The sequence below is a fragment of the Ornithorhynchus anatinus genome, chromosome X3 (assembly GCF_004115215.2).
Source record: "Ornithorhynchus anatinus isolate Pmale09 chromosome X3, mOrnAna1.pri.v4, whole genome shotgun sequence".
Taxonomy (NCBI): Eukaryota; Metazoa; Chordata; class Mammalia; order Monotremata; family Ornithorhynchidae; genus Ornithorhynchus; species Ornithorhynchus anatinus.
The window spans coordinates 33,597,994-33,613,970 of NC_041751.1; the positions used below are offsets into that span (position 1 = coordinate 33,597,994).

Genomic DNA, 15,977 nt, shown 5'->3' on the forward strand with positions numbered 1-15,977 from the left:
ACCAAACCCTTGGGAGAGTACACTACAACATACACACTCCCTGCTCATCTTCACCAGCCGTCAGGAGGGATGGTGGCGAGTTGATATAACCCTGGGCAAGCCACTTCACTTCTCTGTGCCTCAGTTACCTCATCTGTAAAATGGGGATTGAAACCCTGAACCCCACGTGGGACAAGGGACTGTGTCCAACTCGATTTGCTCATATCCACCCCAGTGCTTAGTACAGTGCCTGGAACATAGTACGCGCTCAACAAATACTATCATTATTATAACCTGCTCCCCTTTCCCCATTTTCCAGCCCACCGTGGTCTGATGTGGACTCAGGGCTGACTCATTTTGACCGCAGGCAGTTGCGCAGCTCCTCTGAGGCCTCGAGAAAAGAGAAGTGAGGTAGGACCTACTCTGTTCTAGGGCTGGAGGGTGGGGCAGACCTTGTTTCCTGTTTTTCTAAAGTGCAGAAATCTTTGGGGGTAGGAAACAGGTCTGCTAACTCAATTATATTGCACTCTGCTAAGCGCTTAGCATAGTGCTCTGCGATAATAATAACAAATAATGGTATTTGTTGAGCGTTCCCCATGTGTCAAGCACCGTTCTAGGCGCTGGGGTAGCTGCAAGCTAGCCAGGTTGGACAAAGTCCCTGTCCCACACGGCGCTCACAGTCTTAACCCTCATTTTACAGATGAGGTAACCGAGGCACAGAGAAGTAAAGTAATAATAATAACGATGGTATTAGTTAAGCACTTACTATGTGTCAAGCACTGTTCTAATCAGGTTGGACACGGTCCCTGTCCCACATAGCACTCGCAGTTTTAATCCCCGTTTTACAGAGGAGGTAAGTGAGGCACAGAGAAGTGAAGTGACTTGCTTAGGGCCACACAGCTGAAAAATAACCGAGCCGATATCCGGTTTAGAGCCAGGGCTCTTATCCACCAGGCCATGCTGCTTCCCATCGTCAACACTCGATTGATTGATTTCCTGAAACACCAGCTCTATTTACAACTGTTTATTGAACATTTTCAGTAGCACTTGCATGACAGTCTCCCTCCCTCTAAAACCTCCCATCAGCTCCAGGCAGGTAGTCAATCCTCATAGCGCTTACTGTGTGCAGAACTCTGCACTAAGCGCTTGGGAGAGGACGACACAATGATAAACAGACACAATCCCTGCCCACAACGAGCTTACAGTCTAAAGGACAACCTTTACAGATGAGGAAACTGAGGCCCAGAGAAGTTAGGTGATTTGCCCAAGATCACACAGAGGCAAGAGGCAGAACCAGAATTAGAACTCAGGTCTTCGGACTCCCAGGCCCAGCCGCTTTCCACTGGGCCACGCTAATTCTCCGTCCCTGGATCGACCCCCTCCCCTCCATCCTCTCAAAGAGGGTATCCCTTCTGGCTAGAGCCCCCTATTACCCAGTCTTTCCCCCTTTGTTCCCCCCACCCATTTGGTGAATGAACGCAGAGCACTGTTCTAAGTGCTTGGGGGAGCCCAATAAAAAAGAGTGGTAGACATGTTCCCTACCCACAATGACCCGGCCAAAGCCAAGCCAAGCCCAATATATATATAGGAAGCAGGATGGCCTAGTGCCAAGAGCCTGGGCCTGAGGTCAGTGGTTGTGGGTACTAATCCCCGCTCCACCACTTGTCTGCTGTGTGACCTTGGGCAAGTCACTTAACTTCTCTGTGCCTCAGTTACCTCATCTGTAAAATGAGGATTAAGAGTGTGAGCCTCATGTGGGACGGGGACTGTGTCCAACCTGATAAGCGCTTAGTACAGTGCTCTGCACACAGTAAACACTCAATAAATACAATCGAGTGATGACCTTGTATCAACCCCAGTGTTTAGAAAAGTGCTTGGCACATAGTAAGCAAACAAATACTATAATTACTATTACTATAGCGCGGCGGTCATTCCAAATTGCTGTGTGACCTTGGGCAAGTCACTTTGCCTTTCTGTGCCTCAATGCCTCATCTGTAAAATGGGGATTGAGACTGTGAGCCCCGTGTGGGATAGGGGACTGTGTCCAACCAGATTCGCTCGTATCGACCTCAGCACTTAGTACAGTGCCTGGCACATAGTAAGCGCTTAACAAACGCCATTATTACTATTAAATGACCATTTTTTAGCCAGGCCACGCCCCCATCCCGGCTCAATCGGTTAGCTCGCGCTGCACAAGTCTGTGGTAGAGGCCGCGAAGTTCCAGAAGCTGTTCGTGGGTTCCCCGTTCCACCACTCGCCCCTCTTCCAACACGAGGATCTGGTCCGCCTTCTGCACCGTGCCCAGCCGGTGAGCAATGACCAGCACCGTCCGACCCCCGCCCAGTACCGATTTCTGCATCTGAGGAGGGGAGGAAAGCCGAGTGAGGATAATTGTGATGTTTGTTCAGCGCTTACTGTGTGCCAGGCACTGTACTAAGTGCTGGGGTAGGTACAAGTTGATCAGGTAGACTGTAAGCCCGTTGTGGGCAAGGGATTGTCTCTCTTTATTGCTACACTGTACTTTCCAAGTGCTTAGTACAGCGCTCTGCACACAATAAGCGCTCAATAAATACGATTAAATGAACAAATGAATTGAATTCAATCAGGCTGGACCTTCCAGGCTCTACGCACGTGAGCTCGTTGTGAGCAAGGAATATGTCTGTCTTTTATTATATTGTACTCTCCAAGCACTTAGTACAGTGCTTTCTTTGCACACAGTAAGCGCTCAATAAATAGATTGAATTGAACTCCTGAGCTTGACCCCCTCATCCTCTTCCCTTCCTCCCTAGTGGAAAAAGCCCGGGCCTAGGGGTCAGACGACCTAGATTCTAATCCCGGCTCTGCCAGATGCTTGCTGTGTGACCTTGGGTAAGTCACTTAACTTCTCTGTCCCTCAGTTCTCCAGTTCTCCTCTACTTAGACTGTGAGCCCCATGAGGGACAGGGACTGTGCCCAACCTGATTCATTTGTATCTACCCCAGCGCTTAGAACAGTGCTTGACACAGAGTAGGTGCTTAACAAATACCAGAAAAAAACAGAGTATGGGGAAAGGAGGGGTCAAAAGAGACCACCGCCCCCCCTTCACACACACAGATCCTCCCATTCTCCCCGCTCAGCCCTTCGGGTTTTAGCCGAGACCCTGGAAGGATCCAGGGAGAGACCCAATCCCTCTAAATTTAAAGCTTACATCCATATCGGTAATTTTATTTATTTGTTTCGCTGTCTCCCCTCCTCTAGACTGTAAGCTCGTTGTGGGCAGGGAAAGTCACTGTTTATTTTTGTATTGCACTTTCCCAGCCGCTTAGTCCAGGGCTAACGAATGAATGAATGGAAGAGACTCGGGCCCCGCTCCTTACCGCCTTCTCGCATTCAGTGTCCAGTGCGCTGGTGGCTTCGTCCAAGATGAGCACCTTTGGGTGACGGACCAGTGCCCGAGCGATGGCCAGCCGTTGCTTCTCCCCCGTGGCTATCTGGCTCCCCTTCTCACCCACATCTGTAAAGGCAAAGGAGCGGGGAGACCCCCTCACTCAGACCCCGTTGGGGACGACGCCCCCTCCTCACCCTTAACCCCGGAGAAGCAGTGTTGCCTGGAGGATAGAGCACGGGCCTGGGAAAGTACTGGCTTAATAATTATAATAATAATAATTGTGGTATTTGTTAAGAGTTTACTGTGTGCCAAGCGCTGCACTGAGCACTGGGGTAGATACAGGCAAATCAGGTTGGACGCAGCCCGTCCCACACAGGGCTCACAGTCTCCATCCCCATTTGACAGGTGAGGTCACTGAGGCCCAGGGAAGTGATGTGACTTGCCCAAGGTCACACAGCAGAAAAGTGGCAGAACCAGGATTAGAACCCATGACCTCCTGACTGCCAGGTCTATGTTCTATCCACTACGCCCTGGGGTTTCTAATCCCGGCTCTGCCGCTTGTCTGCTGAGTGACCTCGGGCGAGTCACTTCACTTCTCTGGGCCTCATTTACCTTACCTGTAACTGTGCCTCAGTTCCCTCAGCTGTAAAATGGTGATTAAGACCACGAGTCCTATGTGGGATATGGACTGTTCTAAATCTGATTAGCTCGTATCTACCCCAGCATTTAGTTGGGTGCCTGGCACATAGTAAGCGCTTAACGATTTCTATTAAAAAAGCCAAAAAAGACTCCCAGGGGCTTCGCTGCAGTGCTCAGACTGGAGCGGAGGGATGTGTATTTGGAAAGGAGGGTTAAGATTGGAGCAGAGGGGGAATGGTAATAATAATAATAATATTAATAAGAAGAATAGTATTTGTTAGGTGCTTACTATGTGCCAGGCACTGTTCTAAGCACTGGGATGGACACAAGTAAATCGGATTGGACACAGTTCCTGTCCCACATGGGGCTCACAGTCTTAATCCCCATTTTACAGTTGAGAGAATTGAAGCCTAGAGAAGTGAAGTGATTTGCCCTAGATCACACAGCAGATGAGTGGCGGAGTCAGGATTAGAACCCAGCTCCTTCTGACTCCCAATCCTGTGCTCTAGCCCCTAGGCCAAGCGGGGACATGGGGTCTGGAGGACCCCTGGCTGGGGACTTTAGTTTTGATGAGGGGATCTGAAGGGAGAAGAGGAGGACCCTCCCCCCTTTCCCCTTCCCCCCCGCCCCAAAGCAGCACAGACGGGGTCGGCAGGCAGGGGGAAGGGATGTGGATGTGAGGCGGGGGTCTCCACACCTGTGTCCAGCCCCTGGGCCAGGTCGGCGACGAAGCCATCAGCGCAGGCGTCGCGGACGGCGGCTCGTACCTCCTCTTCCCTGCAGCTCTCCAGCCCGTAGGTGATGTTGTCCCGCACAGAGCCCGAGAACAACACCGGCTCCTGTGCCACCACGGAGACCTGCCGGGGGGGAGAGGGGAGTGTGTGAGCCCGGAGCGGGATAATAATAATTATAATTGTGGCACTTGTTAAGCACTGACTGCGTGTCAGGCACTTTGCTGAGAGCTGGGGTGGACACGGTCCCTGTCCCGAGGGGGGCCGACAGTCTCGCTCCCCATTTTCCCGATGAGGTCACTGAGGCCCAGAGAAGTGAAGTGACTTGCCCAAGGTCACGCAGCAGACAAGTGGTGGAGATGGGATTAGAACCCATGACCTTCTGACTCCCAGGCCTGGGTTCTATCCACTACGCCAGGCTGCGGGCATCCAGGCAGCCCCCATCCCTCTCCCCCTCATCGCTCGGAGGCGGCCGTCCGACCTGGGCGTGCAGGTAGCGGTGCCGGTAGCGGTCCAGGGGCTGACCGTCGAGGAGCAGGCGTCCGGCGGTGGGCTGGTAGAGGCCTTGCAGCAGGGCGGCCACCGTGCTCTTCCCCGCGCCGTTGGGCCCCACCAGGGCCGTCACCTCCCCGGGTCGCAGGGTGAAGGTCACCCCCTGCGGAGGGGAGCGGACAACCCCGACGGTCGGCGCGCGGACACAGACGGAGAGATGACGGGGAGACGCAAACGGCCCTCCAAAGACTGGGTGTTCCCACCACCCGGGCACCCCTCTAGACCGCGAGCTCGTGGTGGGTAGCGACTGTCACTCTCTATTGCCGTACTGAACTTGCCCAAGCGCTCAGTGCAGTGCTCTGCACCCAGTGAGCGCTCCATAAATTCGACCGAAGGAATGAATGAACTGGTGCCCCGGGCGCCACCTTTAGCACAGTGTCGTTGGGGCGACCGGAGTAGGCGAAGGTGACGTCTTGGAATTCCACGTGGCCCCGCAGCGTCTCCGGGGCCAGCTTCCCGGGCGGGGGTCGGCGGGGCTCCCTATCCAGGTACCCGAACACCTTCTCGGCGGCCGCCACGTTGCTCAGCATATCCCCGCAGATGTACACCAGGGTCTGAAGCACACGGGGCTTCAGGGACGCTGGTGTACACGGGAGACGGGGCGGGGAGGGGTCTGGGGGGATTCCGTCAGGCGGGAAGAAGGAGCAGGAGCTGGGAGTCGGGGGCAGGGAGTAATAATAATAATAGTAATAATAATGATGGTATTTGAAGCAGCGTGGGTCAGTGGTTCAGTGGCCCGGGCTTGGGAGTCAAAGGTCATGGGTTCTAATCCCGACTCTGCCACTTGTCAGCTGTGTGACTTTGGGCAAGTCACTTCATTTCTCTGTGCCTCAGTTACCTCATCTGGAAAATGGAGATTAAGACTGTGAGCCCCACGTGGGACAACCTGGTCACCTTGTATCCTCCCCAGCGTTTAGAACAGTGCTTGGCACATAGTAAGCACTTAACAAATACCATAATTATAATTACTATTATTATTAAGCGCTTACTATGAACCGGGCACTGTACCAAGCGCTGGGATCGATACAAGCACATCGGGTTGGACAGAGCCCCCGTCCCAAGTGGGGCTCACAGTCTTAGTCCCCATTGGACAGACGAAGTAACTGAGGCCTAGTGAAGTCCAAGGTCACACAACGGACAAGTGGCAGAGCCGGGATTAGAACCCACGTCCTCCCAGTGGTCCTCTGCCACTGGAAGAGACCCGGAGGCCCAGGGAGAGGTTGGGGTGGGGGGCGGGGGTGCTTGGGGAGGGGGGATCAAGTCCCTCACCTTCACATACGTGCCCACGTTCTCCTGGTAGAGCAGGAAGGAGATGAGGCCGCCCCGGGTGAGATCCCCGGCCAGGATCTGTTTCAGGCCACACCACAGCATCAGCACCTGCATCCCCAGCTGCAGCGCCTGGTGGGGGGACGACAGGGGCCGGCTGACCACTCTGGTTGGACCCCGGACCGGGCCGGGACCAGGCCCAGTTAAGTCCAGGGGAAGGGCTGGGGGGGCACGGGAGGAGGGGAGGAAGGGGGCCAAGGGCCAGAGGGTGACAAGGAGGGTGAAGGGGGAGGAGGGAGGAGAAAGGAGGGACTGAATGATAACTGTGGTATATGTTAAGTGCTAACTACGTGCCAAGCACCGTACTAAGTGCTGGAGGTGGATCCAAGCAAATCGGGTTGGACCCGTTCCCTGTCCCATATGGGCCTCACCGTCTCCATCCCCGTTTTCCAGAGAGGGAACTGAGGATCAGAGAAGTGAGGTAAGTTGCCCAAGGTCACACAGCAGACAAGCGACAGAATGGGGATTAGAACCCACGACCCTCTGACTCCCAGGCCAGTGCCCTGTCCACTAGGTCCGGGGGGGAGGAGAGAGGGGATGGGGGGGCGAGGGGGCAGAAGGGAGGTAGAAGCGGGGCAAAAGGGCAAGGGAGGGGTCAGAGGTCAGGGAGAGGAGGGGTCAGAGGCCCCCCGGACCCCCCGCGGGCTCACCCTGCGGAACAGCAGGTAGAGGGCACGCTCCAGGTCTCGGCGCCAGTGCAGCAGGCGAAGGCGCTCCAGTGCCGCCTCGTAGCGCCGCGCTTCCTCCTGCTCCGCGCCCAGGCTGCGCACCGTCTCCATCGCCCCCACCGCCTCCCGCACCACCTGCCCCGCGGCCGCCACCGCCTCCTGGATGGCTTGCAGCACCGCCTGCGGGGGAGTGGGGGGACGGGGGGGAGGTCAGAGATCAGAGGTCACCCGCCCTCTCCCCACCCCACACAGCTTATGTCCATATCTATAATTCAATTCATTGAGACTGATGCCTGCTGACTTGTATCGATGTCTGTCTCCCCCCGCCCTCCCCCAGACTGTAAGCCCTTTGTGGACAGGGACTGTCTCTCTTGATGCTGTATTGTACTCTCCGAGCGTTCAGTACAGTGCTCCGCACACAGTAAGTGCTCAATAAATATGAATGAACCCTCGTCCCTACTCTTCGGGACCCATCTGGGGATCTCATTCCATGTGCTCTTGACTGTCAGCTAGTTGTGGTCAGAGAATGTGACTCTTTATTGTTGTGTCATGCTTTCCCGAACGCTTAGTACAATGCTCTGCACACAGTAAGTGCTCAATACAGTACTTTGTCGGTACTTGTTGAACACATTATTATTAATAATAATAGTAGTGGTATTTACTAAGCGCTTACCATGTGCCAGACACTGTTCTAAGCACCGGGGTGGATACAAGCAAATTGGGCTGGACACAGGTGGGGCTCACAGTCTCAATCCCCATTTTCCAGATGAGGTAACTGAGGTACAGAGAAGTGAAGTGCCTTGCCCAGGTAACACAATAAAGAAGTGGCAGAGCTGTGATAGAACCCATGACCTTCTGACTCCCAGGCCCAGGCTCTAACCACTCCGCCATGCTGCTTCTCTAATAATAATAGTGGTATTTGTTAAGCGCTTACTATAGGCCCCGCTGCTTCAGAGTAAGCGCTCGGCACACTGCCGGGTCCCCTCCCAGCCCGCGCTGTTCCGTACCCGGTTGCGGCTGTTGTAGACCTTCTCGGCCGTCAGGGTGAGGGGCAAATCGAGCAGGGAGAGCAAGGTGAGACGAGGGGACAGGGGCACCATGAAGCCATAGAGCCCCAGCGCTTTGATCAGGCTACGCAGGAACACGTTGGCATTCAGCGGAAGCCAGCGGCTCATGAGGGACGTGTCCGACGAGATGCGGGAGTTCAATTCCCCTGGGGGGTGGGAGAAAATCAATCAATCATATTTATTGAGCACTTAGTATGTGCAGGGCATTATACTAAGCGCTCGGGAAAGTATTTCATTCAGTCAGTCGTATTTATTGCGCGCTGACTGTATGCAGAGCACTGTGCTAAGAGCTTGGAAAAGTATTTCATTCATTCAGTCGTATTTATTGAGCACTTACTGTGCGCAGAGCACCGTGCTAAGTGCTTGGGAAAGTATTTCATTCGATCACTCATTCGTTCATTCAGTAGTATTTATTGAGCACTTTCTATGAGCAGAGCACTGTACTAAGCGCTTGGAATGAACAAATCGGCAACAGATAGAGACAGTCCCTGCCCATTGATGGGCTTCCGGTCTAATCAGGGGAGACAGACAAAGACAAAGCAAAAAAATGCAATTCGATCATATTTACTGAGCATTTACTGTGTGCACAGCACTATACTAAGCACTTGGGAAAGTATTTCGCTCATTCAGTCATATTTATTGAGCGCTTACTGTGTGCAGAGCACTGTATTAAGCGCTTGGGAGAGTACACTAGAACTATAAACTGACACATTCTCTGCCCACAGTGAGTTTACAGTCTAGAGGGGGAGACAGACATTAACAGAAATAAGTAAATTACAAATATGGGCATAAATATGATAAAATACAAATACAATAAATAGGAAGCAGCGAGCAGGTTCCCTGCCCTTAATGGCCTGACAGACTGACTCCCTCTATCCCCAACCCCGGAGAGGATCAAGTGCCTGGCCACGCGCTTAGTATGGTGCTCTGCACACAGTAAGTGCTCAATAAAGTGCACAGGCTTTGGAGTCAGAGGTCATGAGTTCGAATCCTGGCTCTGCCACTTGTCAGCTGTGTGACTGTGGGCAAGTCACTTAACTTCTCTGGGCCTCAGTTACCTCATCTGTAAAATGGGGATTAAGACTGTGAGCCCTATATGGGACAACCTGATTCCCCTATGTCTACCCCAGCGCTTAGAACAGTGCTCTGCACATAATAAGCGCTTAACAAATACCAACATTATTATTATTATTATTATAAATTCAATTGATTGACTGGTCTCCCCGCAACCCCTGACTTTCGCCCTCAGATGGGCTCCGTGGGTGATGGAGGGGTAAATCGAGGCAAGGATACGAGTCGGTGGGTGTGGAGGAGGGGTCCTAGGCCCGGCCCACCCGGCTCCAGGGCCCGCCCACCTGTCTTGGTCTCCTGGAAGAATTCCAGATCCTGGCGCAGCAGTGAAGAGAAGAGGATCTGTCGCAGGCGCAGATTGAGTCGGGACATCGCGACCATGAAAAGGCTCCCGCGGCAGCCGGCAGACACAGAGCTGGGGGTGGGAGTCGGAGGAACCCAGGTAGGCTCATCAGAAATGGATTCACGAGGGGCTAAAAGGGCTTAAACCCCGGAACCTGACCGGCCACAAAATCGCACCGCCACAAAATCGCACCCCCTCTTGAACTCAAGAGCATGCTCGCTACTTTTTTTTTTTTAATGGCATTTGTTAAACGTTTACTAAGTGCCAGACACTGTACTAGGCTCTGGGGTAGACATAAGGTTGGGCACAGTCCGTGTCCCACATGAGGCACACAGTCTTATCGCCATTTTTAACAGATGTATCTGAGGCACAGAGAAATGAAGTGACTGGCCCAAGGTCACACAGCAGAGAAGTGGTGGATCCGGGATTAGAACAGGTCTTTCTGACTCCCAGGCTGGTATTCTATCCACTAGGACACGCTGCTCCTTGTTTATGCTCACTTGGAGCATTAATGAAAATGGTACTCTTCCCCAAATGGCTTCTGAGAAGCAACGTGGTCTAGCGGAAAGAGCAAGGGCCTGGGACTTGGGTTCTAATCCACAACATGCCAATTGTTAAGTAACCTTAGCAAGTCACATCATTTCTCTCTGTCTCAATTCCCTCATCTGTAAAATGGGGATTAAATCCTCCTCCCTCCAGTTTAGACCGTGAACCTGTGAACTTAATCAAGAGAAGCAGTGTGACCTAGTGGATAGAGCCCGGGGCTGGAAGTCAAGAGGGCATGGGTTCTAAGCCCGACTCCTTCACTTGTCTGCTGTGTGACCTTGGGCAAGTCACTTCATTTTTCTGGGCCTTCATTCCCTCATCTGTAAAATGGGGATTAAGTCTGTGAGCCCCACGTGGGACAGGGACTGCGTCCAAACCAAAGCGCTTAGTACAGTGCTCCGCAAACAGTAAGCGCTCAATAGATACGATTGAAATCCAACTGAATTGAATCCGACTATCTTGTATCTACTCCATCGCTTAGAACAGTGCCTGGCCCATACTATGCTCTTAACAAATACCATTATTATTATTATTATTATTATTATTATTATTAACGAGCTCCATATGGGATACGGCCTGTGTCCAACCTGCTAAACCTGTACCTATCCCAGCGCTTAGAACAGTGCTTGACATATAGTAAGCGTTTTGCAAATACTATAAGAAGACAAGAAAACAGCCTTCAAGTCTGGTTCTCTTTAAAGGGACTAGGACAGCACCTAAGGACAGCAGGTATTATTTCAGAAGTTGCTTTAAAATTACTTTTAATTCACACGAGTAGGGGCTAATCCCTGACCGCTGGTGTTCGACTCTTCATCTCAGTGGCCCAGGGGGAATCTTGTGGATTTCGTTGTGGAGAGAGGCCATTAACCATAGTGTGTGGAAACGAAAGGAGGGTCTTGGTGACACGTAAAATGGAGGACCTGAAGTCTCCATGGAGCGTGTGTGTTTATAGTAATTGTGGTATTTTTTAAGCACTTACTATGTGCCAGGCACATAGTACTAAACCCTGAGGTGGGTACAACGGGAAGCAGCGTGGCTTACTGCAAAGAGCCCGGGCTTGGGAGTCAGAGGACGTGGGTTCTAATCCCGGATATGCCATTTGCCTGCTGTGTGAGCATGCCACTTTACTTCTCTGGGCCTCAGTTCCCTCATCTGAAAATGGGGATTAAGATTGTGAGCCCCACGTGGGACAACCTGATGACCCAGTGCTTAGAACAATGCCTGGCACAGAATAAGCACTTTATAAATACCATCATTATTATTATTACTATGAGCAAATTGGGTTGGACACAGTCCCTGTCCCAGTCTCAATCCTTATTTTACAGATGAGGAAACTGACGCAAGGAGAAGTGAAGTGACTTGTCCACGTTCACCCAGCAGACAAGTGGTGGAGTGGGGATAATAATGATGGTATCTGTTAAGCGCTCACTATGTGCCAAGCACTGTTCTAAGCGCTGGGGTACAAACAAAGCGATCAGCCACGTGGGGCTCATAGTCTTAATCCCCATTACTCAGATAAGGTAACAGGTACAGAGAAGTTAAGTGACTTGCCCAAAGGCACACAACTGACATGTGACAAGTGGATTAGAACCAAAGTTCTTCTGACTCCCAAGGCCTGCGCTCTCTCCATTAGGCCATATTGCCTCTCTTCTCATTCTAATCTCCCGACTCTCTGAGGTGAGTCCTCCCAGAACTCCCGCCCTTCTCAGGGAGACCACCGCAAGTGCCCCCCGCATCCGCCTACTGCGAGAGGGGATTCAGGGGTGGAGATGGGGGCAGGGCGACTGACCTTCCGAGGGAGAAAAGGCACATGAAGCCGATGGTGCTGACGAAGGCTTCGGGCTCGAAGCTGCCGCCCAAGATGTCGATCACTCGGCCCGTATAGTAGGGGATTGTCGTCTCGCCTGGGAAGAAGGGGGTGAGAACTCTCTACCAGTTCCATCAGAGGCAGCCCCTGTCCCCGCCCCGACCCTATCCCCAGGGAAAATGTAGGTTTTTTTTGGTCTGTTTTTCTGGTATTTCTTAAGTGCTTACTTTTTTTGAGGCACCGTACTAAGCGCTGGCGTAGATTCAAACTAATCAGATTGGACACAGTCTGCGTCCTACTTGAGGTTCACAGTTTTACAGGTGAGGGAACTGAGGGGCTGAGAAGAGAAGTGGAAGTGACTTGCACAAGGTCACACAGCAGACAAGTGGCGGAGTAGAGATTGGAATCTACATCCTTCTGCCTCCTAGGCCTGGGTTCTATCCAGCAGGCCACACTGCTTAAGAGGTCCTACCTGGGCTTTTGAATGATCACCACTGGACCGGATTCTGGACCTCGGGCACCTGCCTGGGCGGTTGGGGGGGGTGGCACCCGGGTAGTGCCACTTGTCTGCTGTGGGACCTTGGGCAAATCACTTCACTTCTCTGTGCCTCAGTTCCCTCATCTGTAAAACGGGGAGGAGGACTGTGACCTCCAGGTGGAACAGGGACTGTGTCCAACCTGATTGGCTTGTATTCGTCCCAGCGCTTAACAGAGTGCCCGGAACATAGGAAGCGCTTAACAAATAAAATGTTTTTTAAAAATAGGAGGGAGGGTAAGGGGTAGCAAAGGAGGGGGAACGGGCGGAAGTCATGAGGGGGCAGTCTGTTGTGCAGGAAGAGGTTTTGCGGTCGAGACGGAAGAAAGAAGGTGCCAGGTTTGTTTGCGAATGGGGAGCTGGGTAACCGGAAATAATCGCTGGGCCCAGAGGAAGTTGGACAGACCCATGGATGATTTTCCAAGATGGGTCCCTTGCGGGGAGTCAGGGATAGAGCGGGAAGGGTCAAGGATGTTGGATGGTCTATTTTGGGTCCCTGGGGAGAGTCAGGGATGGAGAGGGGAGAATCAGGAGGGTCGGACATTCCATCCCTAACAAGGGTGGGAGGCCTCAAAGATCCTCCCGGGGTCCTGGTGACCTTGTCCAGCAGAGTACTGCGCTGGGTGGACCCAGAGCCTGGCGTCACTGTCTGGGGTCTGATGTCTCTCAGTGGGGGAGAGCTCTGGGGGCTGGACGGGGAGGACACTCACCGATCACAGCAGCCGTGAGGAAGAGGAAGGCTCCGACCAGCCAGGGCAGGTCCGGCCGAGACAGGTCCAGCAGGCGCCTGACCATGACCCTGAGCTCGCGGCCTCGCTCCTTCTCCTGAGTCGAGGCGGGAGCCTTGGGCGGACTGAGCACGGCCCACAGTGCCCAGCTCAGAGCCACTGCCCCGTAGGACAGCAGCAACCAGGACCAGGAAGACGAGGCCATCAGGGATGGGGGTGCGTCCGAGGTCCGGGCGACCAGGGCCCGGAGGGATAGGAACAGAGGGGGACTCAAGCACAGTGAAGGGAGAAGTCCCTCTAGCCCTCCCCCCGCCTTGGGCCCCAAAGATCCCTGAAGGGTCCCCAGCGCCCCCCAGAGCGCCCCCAGTCGCAGGACCCCCTCGATCCAGAGGCGGGGGAGGCTCAGGGGGAGGAGGGCCCAGGGTGTCACCTTCAGCAGCCACAGCAAGGTCAGATCAAGGAGGACCAGAGGCCCGCACAGCAGCAGGATGCGGGGTGGCATGGTGGGGCCTGAGGAAGATGGAGGGGTCACGGTGGGGAATCTGTTGTTGGACATGAATGTGGACTGGAGCTGGGGCCGGAGGGCGAGCTGGGGTTGGGCCAGGGGCCGGGACAGAAGATGGGCAGCCGGGTGTTGTGGGGGCCTAGCTGAGCGGGGTCTGGGGGTGAACGGGAGTGGTCCCGGGGCTGGGGAAGAAGGCTGGAGTCATGGGGGCCTAGCTGAATGGATGGGGGTGGTCCAGGGGCTGGGGCAGAGAACTGGGGGTCTGGGGGCCCTAGCTGAGCCCGCTCTGGGGGAGAATCGGGGGTGGTCCAGGGGCTGGGTAAGAAAACTGGGGGTTGGGGGGTGGTCCAGGGGCTGGGGCAGAGAATTGGGGGCCTGGGGTCCCTAGCTGAGCCCAGTCTGGGGGAGAATTGGGGGTCCAGGGGCTAGGTAAGAAAGTTGGGGGTTGGGGAGGGCCTAGCTCAATGGATGGGGGTGGTCCAGGAGCCGGGGCAGAGGGCTGGGGGGCCGGGGGGCCTAGCCGAACGGATGGAGTGATAAATACGATCGAATGAATGAATCCGGGGGCTGAGGCGGAGGGCCGAGGGACGGGTGGGTTCTAGCTGAGCAGGATCTGGGGCAAATTGGGGTGGTCCGGGGGCGGGGAAGAAAGCTGGGGGTTGGGGGCAGGGGGCTCACCTTTGCAGTCCAGGCCTGTCTGGGAATGCATCTGGGGCCCGGGCCCGTTGGGGTGGGACTCCCCCTCCCCCTCCCTCTCCACGTGCTTGCCGCCCCCTTCTCTCCCCCGCCGTTCCGCAACCGCTGCTTTCGTTTTCTTTTTCCCGGAATCTCCCTAGTTTCCCCCCGCCTGCAGGAGCCTCCGTGGCCACGGGGCGGCGCGCGAGCCCAAGGACCGCATTTTTGGGGGGTGATGATAATAATCACGTTGGTATTTGTTAAGCGCTTCCTCTGTGCAGAGCACTGTTCTAAGCGCTGGGGGAGATACAGGCTAATCAGGTCGTCCCACGTGAGGCTCACAGTAATCCCCATTTTACAGATGAGGTGACAGAGGCACAGAGAAGTTAAGTGACTTGCCCACAGTCACACAGCCGACAAGTGGTATGGGGGGCGGTGCCCTAAATGATGATGATGATGGCATTTGTTAAGCGCTTACTATGTGCCGAGCACTCTTCTAAGCGATGGAGCGCTAATCTTCATCTCCCCACCTACCTACCCCATCCCGTCCCTGGGGTAATAACAATAATAATAATAATATTAATAACAGGGTCCTCTAGGCTCGAAGTTCATTGAGCGCAGGGACCATGGCGGTTTACTTTTGTATAGGACTCTCCCAAGCGCTTAGCGATAATAATGATAATATCGATGGTATTTAAACCCTTACTATGTGCCGAACACTGTTCGAAGCGCTAGGGTGGACACAAGGTGATCAGGTGGTCCCACGTGGGGCTCACAGTCTCAATCCCCATTTTACAGGTGAGCTGAGTCACAGAGAAGTCAAGTGACTTGCCCAAAGTCACACAGCAGAGAAGAGGGGGAGCCGGAATTAGAACCCACCACCTCTGACTCCCAAGCCCGTGCTCTTTCCACTAGGCCACGCTGCTTCTTGTTGTTTTGAACTCTCCCGGGTGCTTAGTAATAATTATTATTATTATCATGGTATTCGTTAAGCGCTTACTGTGTGCCGAGCACCGTTCTAAGATACAAGGTGATCAGGTGGTCCCGCATGGGGCTCACAGTTTAATCCCCATTTTACAGATGAGGCACAGAGAAGTTAAGTGTCTTGCCCAAGGTCACACAGCAGACAAGTGGCGGAGCCAGGATTATACAGTGCTCTACCCAGAGTAAGCTCTCAATAAATATGATTGAATGAATGCATGATAATAATAGTATTTGTTAAGCGCTTACTATGTCAAGCACTACTCTAAGCACTGGGGTAGATACAAGATCATCAGGTTGGACATAGTCTTTCAATTCATTCAGTTGTATTTATTGAGCAATTACTGGGTGCAGAGCACTATACTAACAGTTTACTAAATCCCTGTTCCTATTAATAAGAATAATAATAGTTTTTTTAAAGTGCTTACTATGTACCAGGCACCACAATAATAATTAT

General features: G+C 53.4%; 1 protein-coding gene across 2 annotated transcripts; it reads right to left on the bottom strand.

The window, feature by feature from the left end:
- Positions 1-2,037: 2,037 nt before the first annotated feature.
- TAP2 (transporter 2, ATP binding cassette subfamily B member) lies at positions 2,038-14,666 on the bottom strand. 2 transcript variants are annotated; one of them, XM_029053590.2, is made up of 12 exons: positions 14,543-14,666; positions 13,342-13,869; positions 12,079-12,193; positions 9,685-9,815; positions 8,270-8,475; positions 7,245-7,442; positions 6,538-6,666; positions 5,634-5,822; positions 5,198-5,371; positions 4,683-4,842; positions 3,336-3,472; positions 2,038-2,338 (listed from the first exon to the last, which is right to left on the bottom strand). In XM_029053590.2, the coding sequence occupies exons 1-12, from the start codon at positions 14,571-14,573 to the stop codon at positions 2,150-2,152; spliced, it is 2,187 nt and encodes a 728-aa protein (XP_028909423.1). In that variant the 5' UTR covers positions 14,574-14,666; the 3' UTR covers positions 2,038-2,149.
- Between the last annotated feature and the right edge of the window lie 1,311 nt (positions 14,667-15,977).